The sequence below is a fragment of the Musca autumnalis genome, unplaced genomic scaffold (genome assembly GCF_047663935.1).
Source record: "Musca autumnalis isolate F117 unplaced genomic scaffold, ASM4766393v1 scaffold_2, whole genome shotgun sequence".
Taxonomy (NCBI): Eukaryota; Metazoa; Arthropoda; class Insecta; order Diptera; family Muscidae; genus Musca; species Musca autumnalis.
In genome coordinates this window covers 104,115,226-104,131,637 of record NW_027411755.1, presented here as the reverse complement: position 1 = coordinate 104,131,637, position 16,412 = coordinate 104,115,226, and the positions used below count along the sequence as shown (strand labels likewise).

Sequence of the window (16,412 nt, the reverse complement as noted above, 5' to 3'; positions counted from 1 at the left end):
TCTTAGATGACTGAAATCATTTTGCCCCAAAGGGGTGTGCTAATTCTGTGACCAACACTGTATATCTTTCCCCGATTTTGATATAACTCGGTCAATTTTGATCGAATAGCCTTCAAATTTAATACGTAATATTTTCTTAAGCCCCTGAGTAGCTCTACCGATTTTCAAAGAAATCGGTTCAGATTTGGATATAGCCCCCATATATATCTTTCCCCGATTTTGCTATAACTCCGTCAATTTTAATCGAATAGCCTTCAAATTTGATATGTGATATTTCCTTAGGTCCCTGAATAGGTACAGCGGTTCAGATTTAGTTATTCGATCAAAATTTACCGAGTTATAGCAAAATCGGGGAAAGATATATACGGGGGCTATATCCAAATCTGAACCGATTTTTGTGAAAATCGGTAGAGCTACTCAGGGGCCTAATAAAATATTACACATTAAATTTGAAGGCTATTCGATGAAAATTGACCGAGTTATAGCAAAATCGGAGAAAGATATATATGGGGGCTATATCCAAATCTGAACCGATATGGACCAAAGTTTAAATTTTTCATTCCTATGCCCTTACAAGTAATTGTGCAAAAATTCATCAACCTAGGTCAACTCCTTCTATTTTTGTCCACTTTTGTATGGAAGCGGCAACACTGTGTGACGTAAGTGTTTGGGATATTGAATTGGAATTATGTGGTATATGTGCATTGTTAAAATTGAAACAATTGTTTATTGATAAAACGGCGATGTTTATTCACTAGAATAATTAGAATTAAGAAATACAGATATTTTTCGGAAAATAAATTTCAAATTTGGAAACTAACATTTGTTTTTTTTTAATTTTAACAAACAGAATGAACGATGTGAAAATTTTCCTTTTCATAAGAATGAAATATAAAAATTCATGGACTACTATGAATAAAATAAAACTGAATTATGTATATTACTGAAATTAACATGCATCCTGAAGAGATATGAGGTCTGAATTATGGTCTTTTATCAGTAATTGAGAAAAAGGCAACCTCCATGGGAAAAAACCCAAAACCAGTGCTGCCAATCTGCTCCAATCCCCTGCGAGCGTCTGTGACGACCGCTGCAGGATTGGACAGGTCGACTCCACTGGCCCCGAAGACGAGGGAGCGTAAGGGAAACACTGGTGTGATCCCTTCCGTTCCTAAGTTGGTGCAGGGACAGTTACAGCCACCAGCAAGACATTTGCCAAAGGTATCGCCTATGCCGACCGTCTTGCCAGTGTCTGCCACTGTATCTGCCGGGGTAAAGAAGGGTGTAGATCCAGTAGGAGCGACGACCTTACAGTTGACTGGACAACAGACAACTGTAAAGCCATCGATACCTACTGGAGCTCATTCTTCAGATGTGAGGAGAGGTGCTGGCAGTGGGAGTGGCCATGGGGTTGTAGCGGATGATGGACCATCGACCTCAAAACAGAGCGGATACTCGAAGACATCTGCGCAGGAATGCGTCAAGAGGGTCAGATCTTCTGAGGATCCGCATCCTGTAGCTAAGAGGGTGGTGGATCGTCGACCGAGCAACCACATGGGACCGCTCTCACAAGGGACGACCGGTCAGGGGAAGTCTGAAGGGGCTCAACCTGGGAAGGCTAGTAAAGCCGACCCAGGCATGTCATACCCACGGACTTCCAAGGACAAGACCCCGTTGCCAGTTAACCGGGAAGGCGTGATCGCCCCGGAGAATCTCCGGGTGGCGATAATTGACAAGGCTGATCTGGATGGGAGGATCAGCGATTCGCACTGGATTGCAGTGGAACGCCTGTTGAGAGAGGCCATCACCTCTGATGAGGTTGACGCCAGCAAGACCGGCTTGGCAGAGCAGTCATCCAAAGGGGAATCAGAATTCTCTACTGCCAGGACGAGGAGTCGAGAGACTTCCTTGTCCAGCTAGTAGGGGATTCTGGTAACCTCTGGGAAGGCTGTAAACTAGCTGCTGTCCCTGTGGAGGAGATTCCCAGGAGGATTGTGGCCACTACGTGGGTGCCGCCTCCTGACTCTGACGCAGGGGGAGTTGTTAAGATGCTGCGGAAGCAAAACAGGGGTCTGTCGGTAGACGGCTGGAGGCTTTTGAAGCGCTTCAGAGAGAGAGAGAGAGAGACGGCATGGTGATGCGTTTCACCATAGACAGTGAGAGTGCTGAATACATCAGAGACTGTGGGGGAGTGCTGTACTTCGGGTCCGGTGGACTTCGGTTCAGGTTCTTGGGGTCACAGTAAGGTTGTTCAGCAGCACGGTCTCAAGGTGTTGCAGATTAATCTGCACCACTGTAAGGCCGCAGCTGCTGAACTCCTTCTCTCCCTCACAGACTCTGCTGTGGATATTGCTTTGGTCCAGGAACCCTATTTGTATAAAAATAGGGTTTCTGGGCTAAACAATAAGCACTTTTCACTATTCCATGCGAATAATGGAGATAAAGTAAAAACTTGTATTGTAGCTAGAAAAAGTTTAAATCTTATTCAACTCTACAATTACAGTGATGGTGATACGACTGTGGTGAGACTGGATGAGGTTACCGGTAGGGCTTTAGTCTTGGCCTCAGTCTATATGCCGTATGAGGCACCCGACCCACCTAGCGAATTGGTGCGCAAACTTGTGGAGGAGACGGCGGGCAGCTGCAGATTGGTGATGGGCTGTGATGCAAATGCTCACCACTTTCACTGGGGAAGCAGAGACACCAATACGAGGGGTGAGTCCATATTCGATTTTATTTTAGTTAATAATCTGAGAGTATGCAACAGGGGTGACACCGCCACCTTTCATAATAGGGTAAGAGAGGAGGTCTTAGACATCACTCTTACAAATATGGAGGATACTTCCATAATGGACTGGAGAGTATCGAATGAGTGTTCTTTTTCAGATCACAGGGCGATACACTTTCGAGTGCATTTTGGAGGTAAAAGGCAACTACCTCATAGGAATCCAAGGAGAACAAGCTGGGAAATCTACAACTCCCTTGTTTCCTCGAGGTTGTGCGAGTTCTCCGAACCACGTACAACGGAGGAAATAGATGTCCAAGTTGAAGATCTCACGCGTGTCCTCCTGTGTTGCTATGAGAAGTCCTGCCCATTAACTTATCCTGGTAGGAGAACACAACCAGTTTGGTGGAATAAGGAGCTGGCTAAGCTTAGGAAAAGTTGTAGGAAAGCATATAATAAAGCTAACAGAACAAAGTCTGATACCGACTGGAATCTCTATAAAGAGAGTTTCAATCGGTATAAGAGTGAAATCAGGAAAGCTAAAAGGGACTCGTGGAAAAGCTTTAGTGAGTCGATAGAAGGGGTTAATGCAGCGGCGAGATTCCGTAAGGTGATCTCGAAGGATCCAAAACCCTTCGGGAGCATCAAACGGGATGACGGTACCTGGACTAACTCCGCTCTGGAGACTCTAGATCTGCTGACAGGAACACACTTCCCTGGGAGTGAGGATGCCAGCTCGAGTGCACTGGGTGTGTATGAAAGCAGGAACCGCACGCCCGAGGAGGTGGCTCTTGTCAACAGATTAATAAGCTATCCCAAAATCTCATGGGCGGTAAGTACTTTTCAGCCATATAAGTCTCCTGGACCTGATGGTGTCATTCCAGCGATGCTTCAGAATGCACCGGCTGTGCTGATAACCATCCTTCAGAAGATTTTTAAGGCATGTTTACTACTATCGCACATTCCGGCACTATGGAAAGAGGTGACAGTGACCTATATTCCCAAAGCTGGGAAACCAAGTCACTCGCTGCCTAAAGACTATAGGCCGATTAGTCTTTCCTCTTTTCTCTTAAAGACTTTGGAAAGGTTGTTAGACTTAGAAATTAGAACTTTCTTCAGCAGTGACCTCATAAGCAATTCTCAACATGCTTATATTAAAGGTAAATCAACAGAAACAGCGCTACACTGTGTCGTAGGTTGTATAGAGAAGAATATGGGGGATTCGAACTTCACTTTGGTTGCCTTTCTGGACATAGAGGGTGCCTTTAATAACGTGAAGCTCGAATCCATTCATCTCGCTCTAGAATCACTGGGTGTCCCCTCTATCTTGATAGATTGGATTGACATGCTTAGAAGCAGACTGATCAATTCTAATATTGGGGAGAGCTCTATTAGGAGATCTGTCACCAGGGGCACACCTCAAGGGGGAGTCTTATCCCCCTTGCTCTGGCTACTGGTGATAAATGGGATACTCTTGGAATTCGACAATTTAGGAACAAAGGTAGTTGCTTATGCGGATGATGTGGTAATCCTGATTAGTGGGAAATTCTTAACCACATTATCTGATTTAATGCAAAGGGCACTTGCTAAACTCTCACGCTGGGCTCACAACAATGGACTGGGTGTGAATCCGGCTATTCGATGAAAATTGACCGAGTTATAGCAAAATCGGAGAAAGATATATATGGGGGCTATATCCAAATCTGAACCGATATGGACCAAAGTTTAAATTTTTCATTCCTATGCCCTTACAAGTAATTGTGCAAAAATTCATCAACCTAGGTCAACTCCTTCTATTTTTGTCCACTTTTGTATGGAAGCGGCAACACTATGTGACGTAAGTGTTTGGGATATTGAATTGGAATTATGTGGTATATGTGCATTGTTAAAATTGAAACAATTGTTTATTGATAAAACGGCGATGTTTATTCACTAGAATAATTAGAATTAAGAAATACAGATATTTTTCGGAAAATAAATTTCAAATTTGGAAACTAACATTTGTTTTTTTTTAATTTTAACAAACAGAATGAACGATGTGAAAATTTTCCTTTTCATAAGAATGAAATATAAAAATTCATGGACTACTATGAATAAAATAAAACTGAATTATGTATATTACTGAAATTAACATGCATCCTGAAGAGATATGAGGTCTGAATTATGGTCTTTTATCAGTAATTGAGAAAAAGGCAACCTCCATGGGAAAAAACCCAAAACCAGTGCTGCCAATCTGCTCCAATCCCCTGCGAGCGTCTGTGACGACCGCTGCAGGATTGGACAGGTCGACTCCACTGGCCCCGAAGACGAGGGAGCGTAAGGGAAACACTGGTGTGATCCCTTCCGTTCCTAAGTTGGTGCAGGGACAGTTACAGCCACCAGCAAGACAGTTGCCAAAGGTATCGCCTATGCCGACCGTCTTGCCAGTGTCTGCCACTGTATCTGCCGGGGTAAAGAAGGGTGTAGATCCAGTAGGAGCGACGACCTTACAGTTGACTGGACAACAGACAACTGTAAAGCCATCGATACCTACTGGAGCTCATTCTTCAGATGTGAGGAGAGGTGCTGGCAGTGGGAGTGGCCATGGGGTTGTAGCGGATGATGGACCATCGACCTCAAAACAGAGCGGATACTCGAAGACATCTGCGCAGGAATGCGTCAAGAGGGTCAGATCTTCTGAGGATCCGCATCCTGTAGCTAAGAGGTGGTGGATCGTCGACCGAGCAACCACATGGGACCGCTCTCACAAGGGACGACCGGTCAGGGGAAGTCTGAAGGGGCTCAACCTGGGAAGGCTAGTAAAGCCGACCCAGGCATGTCATACCCACGGACTTCCAAGGACAAGACCCCGTTGCCAGTTAACCCGGGAAGGCGTGATCGCCCCGGAGAATCTCCGGGTGGCGATAATTGACAAGGCTGAACTGGATGGGAGATCAGCGATTCGCACTGGATTGCAGTGGAACGCCTGTTGAGAGAGGCCATCACCTCTGATGAGGTTGACGCCAGCAAGACCGGCTTGGCAGAGCAGTCATCCAAAGGGAATCAGAATTCTCTACTGCCAGGACGAGGAGTCGAGAGACTTCCTTGTCCAGCTAGTAGGGGATTCTGGTAACCTCTGGGAAGGCTGTAAACTAGCTGCTGTCCCTGTGGAGGAGATTCCCAGGAGGATTGTGGCCACTACGTGGGTGCCGCCTCCTGACTCTGACGCAGGGGGAGTTGTTAAGATGCTGCGGAAGCAAAACAGGGTCTGTCGGTAGACGGCTGGAGGCTTTTGAAGCGCTTCAGAGAGAGAGAGAGAGAGAGAGACGGCATGGTGATGCGTTTCACCATAGACAGTGAGAGTGCTGAATACATCAGAGACTGTGGGGGAGTGCTGTACTTCGGGTCCGGTGGACTTCGGTTCAGGTTCTTGGGGTCACAGTAAGGTTGTTCAGCAGCACGGTCTCAAGGTGTTGCAGATTAATCTGCACCACTGTAAGGCCGCAGCTGCTGAACTCCTTCTCTTCCTCACAGACTCTGCTGTGGATATTGCTTGGTCCAGGAACCCTATTTGTATAAAAAAGGGTTTCTGGGCTAAACAATAAGCACTTTTCACTATTCCATGCGAATAATGGAGATAAAGTAAAAACTTGTATTGTAGCTAGAAAAAGTTTAAATCTTATTCAACTCTACAATTTACAGTGATGGTGATACGACTGTGGTGAGACTGGATGAGGTTACCGGTAGGGCTTTAGTCTTGGCCTCAGTCTATATGCCGTATGAGGCACCCGACCCACCTAGCGAATTGGTGCGCAAACTTGTGGAGGAGACGGCGGGCAGCTGCAGATTGGTGATGGGCTGTGATGCAAATGCTCACCACTTTCACTGGGGAAGCAGAGACACCAATACGAGGGGTGAGTCCATATTCGATTTTATTTTAGTTAATAATCTGAGAGTATGCAACAGGGGTGACACCGCCACCTTTCATAATAGGGTAAGAGAGGAGGTCTTAGACATCACTCTTACAAATATGGAGGATACTTCCATAATGGACTGGAGAGTATCGAATGAGTGTTCTTTTTCAGATCACAGGGCGATACACTTTCGAGTGCATTTTGGAGGTAAAAGGCAACTACCTCATAGGAATCCAAGGAGAACAAGCTGGGAAATCTACAACTCCCTTGTTTCCTCGAGGTTGTGCGAGTTCTCCGAACCACGTACAACGGAGGAAATAGATGTCCAAGTTGAAGATCTCACGCGTGTCCTCCTGTGTTGCTATGAGAAGTCCTGCCCATTAACTTATCCTGGTAGGAGAACACAACCAGTTTGGTGGAATAAGGAGCTGGCTAAGCTTAGGAAAAGTTGTAAGGGAAAGCATATAATAAAGCTAACAGAACAAAGTCTGATACCGACTGGAATCTCTATAAAGAGAGTTTCAATCGGTATAAGAGTGAAATCAGGAAAGCTAAAAGGGACTCGTGGAAAAGCTTTAGTGAGTCGATAGAAGGGGTTAATGCAGCGGCGAGATTCCGTAAGGTGATCTCGAAGGATCCAAAACCCTTCGGGAGCATCAAACGGGATGACGGTACCTGGACTAACTCCGCTCTGGAGACTCTAGATCTGCTGACAGGAACACACTTCCCTGGGAGTGAGGATGCCAGCTCGAGTGCACTGGGTGTGTATGAAAGCAGGAACCGCACGCCCGAGGAGGTGGCTCTTGTCAACAGATTAATAAGCTATCCCAAAATCTCATGGGCGGTAAGTACTTTTCAGCCATATAAGTCTCCTGGGACCTGATGGTGTCATTCCAGCGATGCTTCAGAATGCACCGGCTGTGCTGATAACCATCCTTCAGAAGATTTTTAAGGCATGTTTACTACTATCGCACATTCCCGGCACTATGGAAAGAGGTGACAGTGACCTATATTCCCAAAGCTGGGAAACCAAGTCACTCGCTGCCTAAAGACTATAGGCCGATTAGTCTTTCCTCTTTTCTCTTAAAGACTTTGGAAAGGTTGTTAGACTTAGAAATTAGAACTTTCTTAAGCAGTGACCTCATAAGCAATTCTCAACATGCTTATATTAAAGGTAAATCAACAGAAACAGCGCTACACTGTGTCGTAGGTTGTATAGAGAAGAAAATGGGGGATTCGAACTTCACTTTGGTTGCCTTTCTGGACATAGAGGGTGCCTTTAATAACGTGAAGCTCGAATCCATTCATCTCGCTCTAGAATCACTGGGTGTCCCCTCTATCTTGATAGATTGGATTGACATGCTTAGAAGCAGACTGATCAATTCTAATATTGGGGAGAGCTCTATTAGGAGATCTGTCACCAGGGGCACACCTCAAGGGGGAGTCTTATCCCCCTTGCTCTGGCTACTGGTGATAAATGGGATACTCTTGGAATTCGACAATTTAGGAACAAAGGTAGTTGCTTATGCGGATGATGTGGTAATCCTGATTAGTGGGAAATTCTTAACCACATTATCTGATTTAATGCAAAGGGCACTTGCTAAACTCTCACGCTGGGCTCACAACAATGGACTGGGTGTGAATCCGGCTAAGACAGAGCTGGTGCTCTTTACTAGGAAAAGAAAGATCAGCGAGTTCGTACCACCAACACTAGATGGAGTGCAGTTGAATCTCTCTACGGAGGCGAAATACCTGGGTGTGATTCTTGACCATCAACTTAGATGGAAAAGGAACACAGAGGAGTGCACTCTATTCTTGTAAGAACTCGATAGGTAAGAGTTGGGGTCTGAGACCAAATGTCGTACATTGGTTGTTCTCGACAGTGGTATGCCCCATTTTGACCTATGGGTGTCTTGTTTGGTGGCAGGCCCTGAATAGTAAGTCAAATTTGTCTAGACTAGCTAGTGTGCAAAGATCAGCCTCAGTTCTTATTACAGGGGCAATGAAGAGCACCCCTCAAGCAGCACTGAGTGCAATACTGAACATCCACCCTCTGGATGCTTCTGTTCAGTATCTAGCATCCCGTAGTGCCTTGAGGCTCAAGGAGCTTAATCTATGGCGTACTTCAAGGTCTGGACATGCTAGCATTTTACATCTTAGCAGTCAGATCGGACTATGTGGCGGTGGGTCTGTAACAGACTACATCTCGCCTTCGCTGGACTTTGATGTAGCGGAGGTCTATATCCCTGACAGAAGTGAATGGGAGCATGGCAGGCCACTACCCGATAGCCTCTCCATCTTTACTGATGGCTCTAAGATGGTCGAAGGTACTGGTGCGGGGGTGTACTGCAATGAGCTAAACATTAAACGCTCTTACAAGCTTAATACGAATTGCAGTGTATTTCAAGCGGAGGTCTTCGCAGTAATGAAGGCCTTAGAATTAATAGTAGGACTGACGGACGAAACAGGTAGGGCAGTCACAATCTATGTAGATAGTCAGACCGCCCTTAAGGCGCTAAGGTCTTATACTATTAAATCTAGGATTGTTCAAAACTGTAGGTCCTTGTTAAAAACTTGTAATTCACGTGTTAGGCTATGCTGGGTACCAGGGCACTGCAATGTTGAGGGAAACGAGATTGTTGACGAATTAGCAAGACGTGGCTCCCAGTCCTCTAACCTTATGGTAGAGGACTACGTCAAACCCCCGCTTTGCTATTTTCTCGGCAAGCTTAGCCAGTTCTACGCAGAGAAAACCGAAAGGATATGGCAGGACGTACCTGGTTGTAAGGTATCAAAGTCTATCTGGCCGGCTATCTCGAGGCGTAGGACTGCGTCCCTTCTCTCACTATGCAAGTCGGAGATCAGGATCGCCACAGGAGTCATAACTGGCCACTGCGGCATTAGATCTATGACGTGCAAGTGGGATGGCAACAGCATTGAGTACTGTAGGCTATGTGAGGATGAGGAGGAAACGGAGACAATTGAGCACCTTTTATGTAAATGTCCTAGACTAATTGTCAAAAGGCATTTACTTTTTGGTGTACACGTGATTGAATCTCTTTCCTACTTTTCCTCTGTCGACCCAAAAATCTTGGTAGCGTACTGCAAGAGCCTTAAGTGGCTCTGGGGCAGGACAGTGCGGACTTAATCTGCATCCGTATGTAGCATGTAGTATACCTATATTTACATATTTACTTATATCTATATTTTCCTTACTTTCATTTACTCTTCTCCTGCTCTTGATTATTACTAATTACTTTATTTTCTTTTCCCTCCTCTCATCTATTCTGTACATTTCCATTTTCTCCCTCTCCTTCCTATCCAAACCTCCTACATAACCAACCACATCCCAAACACATAGCATTGGAACTCTCACATCATCATCTTTGGCATCACCATTACAAACACCCTAACCAGCAAAAAGCATCATCTCCATTATGCACGCAATCACCATATATTCAACACAATAACCTGATTCACCTAAGTACATCACAACAAAAACACCATCAATCACCAATAACAACAATAGTCTGGATGATCACAATGGACCTCAAGGTCTCCGAGTGGAGTGGCTGTCAGTATGGCAGTCACGCATCCTGAACCTAACCTAACCTATCAGTAATTGAAGTTGTTAATTAAGCCCTTTATATTCCACTGTACAGTCTTAATATTGGACATGAGAATATAAATAAAGATATAAAGTTAAGGCCGAAGACACAAGCAACGCCCGAGCGAAGTCCCGCGCCATCTCTGGCAAAAGATTATTCTTTTACCAGAAACCACGCAAAGCCTCACACAAGCGTTGGTCGTGCCTAACATGAAGCTTAATTATTTATATGACATATCTATATCTTGCGAATCAATTTCTGACCTTCTTGTTTTTATTCTTGCTGGTGTTTCATTGTTATCTGATGTAGTGTTTGATGTGTGAGTGATGTTTATGGATATACTGCTCGGAGCACTTGAATTACTCTGAGAGAGTGTCTCCAATCTTGAGGTAAAATCTTTTAGAATTTTCTCCCTGTTCTGCTACTGCATTCTCAAGAGTCTCAAGCATTAGATTGCCTCTTTGAAAGAGCATTTCTTTATTGTTTTTTATTTTATTATTATTATTTTTTTTTTTTTTTTGATCGTTCCCAACGCCACTCATTCCCACCCTATCGAACCGAGGGGGCGACCTCCCTTTGAACGTAGGGATCGCGTACACACCAAAATCCGAATAATGGTGGATGCTAAGTGATCATTGAATACCAGATACATATTATATATTTCCAACAGCCGGTTAGTTTATATAATTACTAAGATTAAGATTCATTTTTAGCTGTAATTTGGATTTTTGGAGTTCCCAATGGTCCAGGAACTTCCCCCCTAAAAATTGTGGACGTAGGTCAAGGTTTGGTATGGCCTCCATATAACGGTACCACTCGATATCAAGCATTTTTATGTTTTTATCTAAATTTTCTGCTCAAATTGACTGTAATTTGGCATTTGGGGTTCTCAGTGGTCAAAAAAATCTATTTACTAAAAAGTTAAAAATAAAAAAATAATTAAAAAAATTATAGATTCACTTTGGCAGTTTTGTTGAGACGTGTGTTTTACTTACTATTTGTATCTAAGTCAAGCTTAATCTCATATTTGTTGTTTTCAAATTCAAAAACAACAAGTTTAAAGTGGGATGTAGTTAAAATTGATTACTTTTGGGGATGACAGAGAAATCTAGTTTCGTCCAACGCCACTTGGACTCTTCAGTTCTCTTAGTTCTTTGTATTGAAACAAAGAACCCTTCCCCATCCCCAAATAAAACGCTCTCAAATAAAACGTTTGCCGTTTAATATGGTCGCCATTTGTAATGTAAATGCAAGCGTTTTGATTGAGAGATTCCTTCATGAAGAATAATTATTTTTATACCCTACACATATTTATCAAATTTTGTAGCGCAATAATAGCCCGATTGCCTTGAAATTTAAAATAAGTTAAGAGTATATGACAAAGAAGAAGCGATCAAGATGGCGATCAGATAATATTTAGAGGGTTAAATGGACCACAACTTTTGTGTGAAAATTGTGAAAATTTTTAATATACAGCTTATATTTTTACTCCTGGAAAACACATTCCGGGCAAGTAAACTATCCTTGGAAGAGGAACGCTTGACCATTCTATTGATGTCAATTGTGTTGGTGTACATTCTATGATAACAGAGTTACAGCCTAATATATCCAGTTTTTTTTTTTTTTTTTTTTTTTTTTCGCAATTATATCTCAATAATCACGAAATTTTGTACAAGGTGAGTTTAGAAGATGCCCACTATTTTGGATGATGATCTGATATTATTTAGCGGGTGAGATGGACCATTACTTTTGTATGAAAAATAAAAAAAAATATTGTTGGTCTATATTTTATTATTATTATTTCCTGGAGGGCATATACCGGCAAAGTAGCCAACATATGGAAAAAGAACTACTGACCTTTCCCCCTGATGCAAATTTCAAAAACGTGTCTGCTAGATAACGGGCCCAAATGGCCCTTCAGTAATATTGGCGACATTTTCTGAGTATTTCAGCCATGTAAAACGTCTCTACAAGTGGTGTCTTAGGACGCGCCGTTCGGACTCGGATAAACTGTGGGTCCCATATCATTGAGCGAATATGAATCGGGGTACACTCACTCATTGATATGAGACAAGTCTTCCTTGTTCCTTCTGGGATGTTTGTGAAACAATTATTATATTATTATTTTAGCATGGTGTGATACGGTGCCAAAATTCACGAAGTTTTTTCTTACAATAAGTTTATTTGTTCCATAAAGAAATTTGGATTTATGGAAAACTACTAATGTAGGGTATCACATGGTCAGCCCCGTCCGACTATAACTTTGGCTTACTTGTTTAGATTTTAGTGCAATTATAAATAAAACACTGTAACTTAATTTTTTAATTGTTTTTTATTTAGAATTTCCTTTCTTTTTAGAAAAACTGGACATTTTTTGTTATTGGATCTATGTGCATGGTTACAATTAGTGCATTCAATTTTTAAGCAGGGTGTTGGATCGTGTACAAGGGCAGAACATACTTAAAAATGGGACTGTTTTTAGTATGACAATTTTTACATTGTATAGGGTCTGGAACATACTCGCGCACTTTGCAATTTATCATGCCAATTTCTATGTTATGAGGAAGAATTGAAAATTTTGCCATCACGATATGATGTGATTTTTTTACATCCAACTACTCTTCATTTTTAATCCATTTACAATTTATTGTTCGGTTAGTTCTGTCAATAACTCGCACCTTACGAATCCTTGTTTGTATTTAATTTGGGATGCAAACTGCATTCAATTTGGCAAATTCCAACTAGTTTTTTGGCTTTGACAAATCTGTAAGCCTGAGCCTCTTTTTTAGTTAATATCAGTAGATTCCCGTGCCTTGTAAGTGTTGTTTTTAACGTAAGCTTTTGAAATCAAGAATATGTTGTACGATTTCATTGGTTTATCTGGATCTGTTGTTTTTAGTATAACATATTTAGGACACGATTTTCTTAGTCTAGGCTTAGCAAGTTGTGGGTAATCCATCAAATTGCCCAAACTGTAGGTTGTCTGTCCGGGATCGAGAATCCCATAATAATAATATCCTCCGGGGGAGGAAGGCATGGTTAACGTATTTATCACAAAAAGATATTAGGTACTCTTTATGATGATAAAAGAGACTAAATGTGAGTGTATAGCAGATACGCGCGTAGCACAAATTGGCCGTTCACAATGAAAGCTGAAGGTAGACTGCAAAAACACTTATATTTTGATACAAAGTATGAATAAAAACTCAAAAATTTTAACTTTGGTCTTTAATTCCTCTGCAACTGATTGTGTTATCTGTCAATCAAAAAAGAACTATAAAAATATCTCTATAAGTTCAAAAGTTACAGAATTTTGACCAGGAAAAAAACGACGACTGTGCGGCGTTCGAAAGTTTTGAAGTCGGGTGGTCTATTTACGGAGACAATAATAGGAATTAGGTCTGAGCCAAGGAAAATTACGGGTTTGCCAGGATACGTCATACATCAGACATGGTGCCACAATGGTGATATCTGGCAAGCTGTGGCAATCTCCTCGTATCTTCGTAGGAGAGTCTTCATTCACCGTGCAAAAAGTAGAGTTATCAATTGGCTCGGCCAGCGCTGTACCCGTTTGGTTATTGCTGAGGATGGAATGCCATAGCCCACGATGGACATTGAAGTCCACTAGGACAAGACGATTATTGCCTCTGATAGAGAACTAATATCGGGCATATAACTCAGGGCACAGCTACTGATCAGCGGTATGTACACATTAAGCAGCTCTACCTCGGCATTGCCACACATTACTGCTACTCCCATACATTCCATGTAGAGTCAAGTTAAATCGAGATAAGTCTGTACTGAACAGACTGGTGTATTATGCGATTCTTCTAACTATCGCAACGTTGTAAGCTACAGGTGGCGGTGAGCTTTGTTTCATGGATCGCGGTGACAATGATGTTTTCCGACTCATTAAGTCCACAATTTCGCTAACCTTATTGCGGAGACTGTTGGCTGGCAGCTGAACCACAACATGTGGTGTTAGATGCTGCTTTGTTGTTGGTGACGACCACAAACATATAATTGTGAGGACTGGATGAAATAATGAGTTGGTTTTGTGTATGTGCACGAAAGGTACTAAAAAGTACGTGTGGAACAAACGTATGGTCAACTGAGTAGCTTCTGTTGTTTATGCAACAAACTCGTATCTCAATAACTGCGTTTCATGGCAAAACTAAACAAGGATAGTATATTCTTAGTACTAATATAAATGTACTCAATTCCATAATAATTTTTTTATTTATTTATTTACAAATATTTTATAAATTAATTTATCAAATATGGATTTAAAGGCGCCGGGTGACTGAGACCATGTGCGCGCGATAGAAAATAATGGGATATTTTTACATGATTACAATAGGTATTTTACAATGAAAATAATAAAAAAAATATTTCAAAGTACATATCACGAATATTGTCAATTATTTCATATTCCATTTCAGAAAAAAAAGATAAATTTTTTTTCGCGCTACATCAACGATTTTTGATATGTAGGTTAAGAAAAAAATTCCCAATACGAATCTGGTCGCGAGCCAATTTTTAGTTGTTGCGGACAAAAGATATGGCGCTTTTATTTCGCTTTTTAAGAAAGAAAATATTATAAAAACGATAATTATTTTAATGGGCACAATTGTTACAAAAAAGTTCTCTCGAAGTGACTTAAGCGAGTAGATTGCATAATACCTGCAAAATGTTACACAGAATTCGCGGAATGTAAAGGGTGGGTTTTTAAGCTAGATAGAACTTTAAATTGTAAAAAGTAACACAAAAAATTAAATTTTGATGAAACTTTTTTTTATTTGTTTCAGTATACTCTGACAAATCATCATGAATAGACTCACGCTTGAACAACGCTACGAAATTATCCAAATTTACTTTGAAAATCAGTCGTCGATTCGCCCAACTTATAGACGACTTCGTCATTTGTATGGCGTACATAATCGTCCATCTGAACAAGCCATTCGTCGAACTGTGTATAGATTTCGTACCACATACTCTCTAGAGGATGCAATAACACCAGCACGTCAAAGGAATGTGCGTACTGAAGACAATATCGCCGCTGTAAACGAAAGTGTGGAAGAAAATCCAAATTTATCGATTCGTCGTCGGTCGCAGGAATTGGGGCTATGTCCGTACACTACGTGGAAAATTTTGCGCAAAGATCTCGGCCTACACCCGTATAAGATCCAGCTGGTGCAGGAATTGAAGCCACGAGACCATTATATGCGTCGTTCTTTCGCCGATTGGGCTCTAGAGCAGTTGGCAAATGACCCGTTGTTTTATCGCAAAATTGTGTTCAGCGATGAGGCGCATTTTTGGCTTAACGGGTTTGTTAATAAGCAAAATTGCCGCATATGGAGTGAGACCAATCCACAAGAGACCCTACAGACTCCATTACATCCAGAAAAATGCACCGCATGGTGCGGTTTTCACGCTGGTGGCATCATCGGACCTTATTTCTTCAAAAATGAGGCCGGAGCTCGCGTTACGGTCAATGGAGATCGTTACCGCACCATGATCAATGTTTTTTTGTTTGAAAATATGGATGACATTGATCCGGAGGAGATGTGGTTTCAACAGGATGGCGCTACGTGCCATACGGCGAACGCAACCATCGACTTATTGAAATCAAAATTTGGCGATAAGTTGATTTCGAGAAGTGGACCTGTCAATTGGCCTCCAAGGTCGTGCGATTTGACACCTCTCGTTTATTTCCTGCGGGGCTACGTGAAGTCACTGGTTTATGCTGATAAACCAGCAACAATTGATGCCTTGGAGGCCAGCATTGTTCGTGTTATTCGTGACATACGGCCAGCAGTGCTCGAAAAAGTGGCCAAAAATTGGACGTCCAGAATGCACTTCGTCAAGAACAGCTGCGGTGCCCATATGCCCGAAATCATTTTCAAATGTTAATGCCACGTATTGATCTTTCGAATAAAAAAAAAATTTTTGATTACAATTTAATTTTTTGTGTTATTTTTTACAATTTCAAGTTCTATCGGGCTTAAAAAAACACCCTTTACATAAAATTGATAAATTATTGAATATAAGTCAATTTTTTTCAAAATTAAGGCCCATTTAGTGGTCATAAAATTACATAAACATTTGTTGTGGATCAAACTTCACGGCGAATCAAATGAGACTACAATCATACAGATTGGTGTTATAATTTCGATGTTACAGCCA

The 16,412-nt window shown here is 42.0% G+C and overlaps 2 protein-coding genes across 5 annotated transcripts in view; one reads left to right on the top strand and one right to left on the bottom strand.

Annotated features, from left to right (window-relative positions):
• The window catches only part of Nipped-B (Nipped-B cohesin loading factor), a 512,008-nt gene that overhangs the window by 323,397 nt on the left and 172,199 nt on the right, over nt 1-16,412 (bottom strand). The window lies entirely within an intron of this gene.
• Nucleotides 9,186-16,401, top strand: LOC141394386 (uncharacterized). The gene is made up of 2 exons (XM_073968653.1): nt 9,186-14,946; nt 15,035-16,401. Exon 2 carries the CDS (start codon nt 15,054-15,056, stop codon nt 16,137-16,139), a length of 1,086 nt encoding a protein of 361 aa, XP_073824754.1. The 5' UTR covers nt 9,186-14,946; nt 15,035-15,053; the 3' UTR covers nt 16,140-16,401.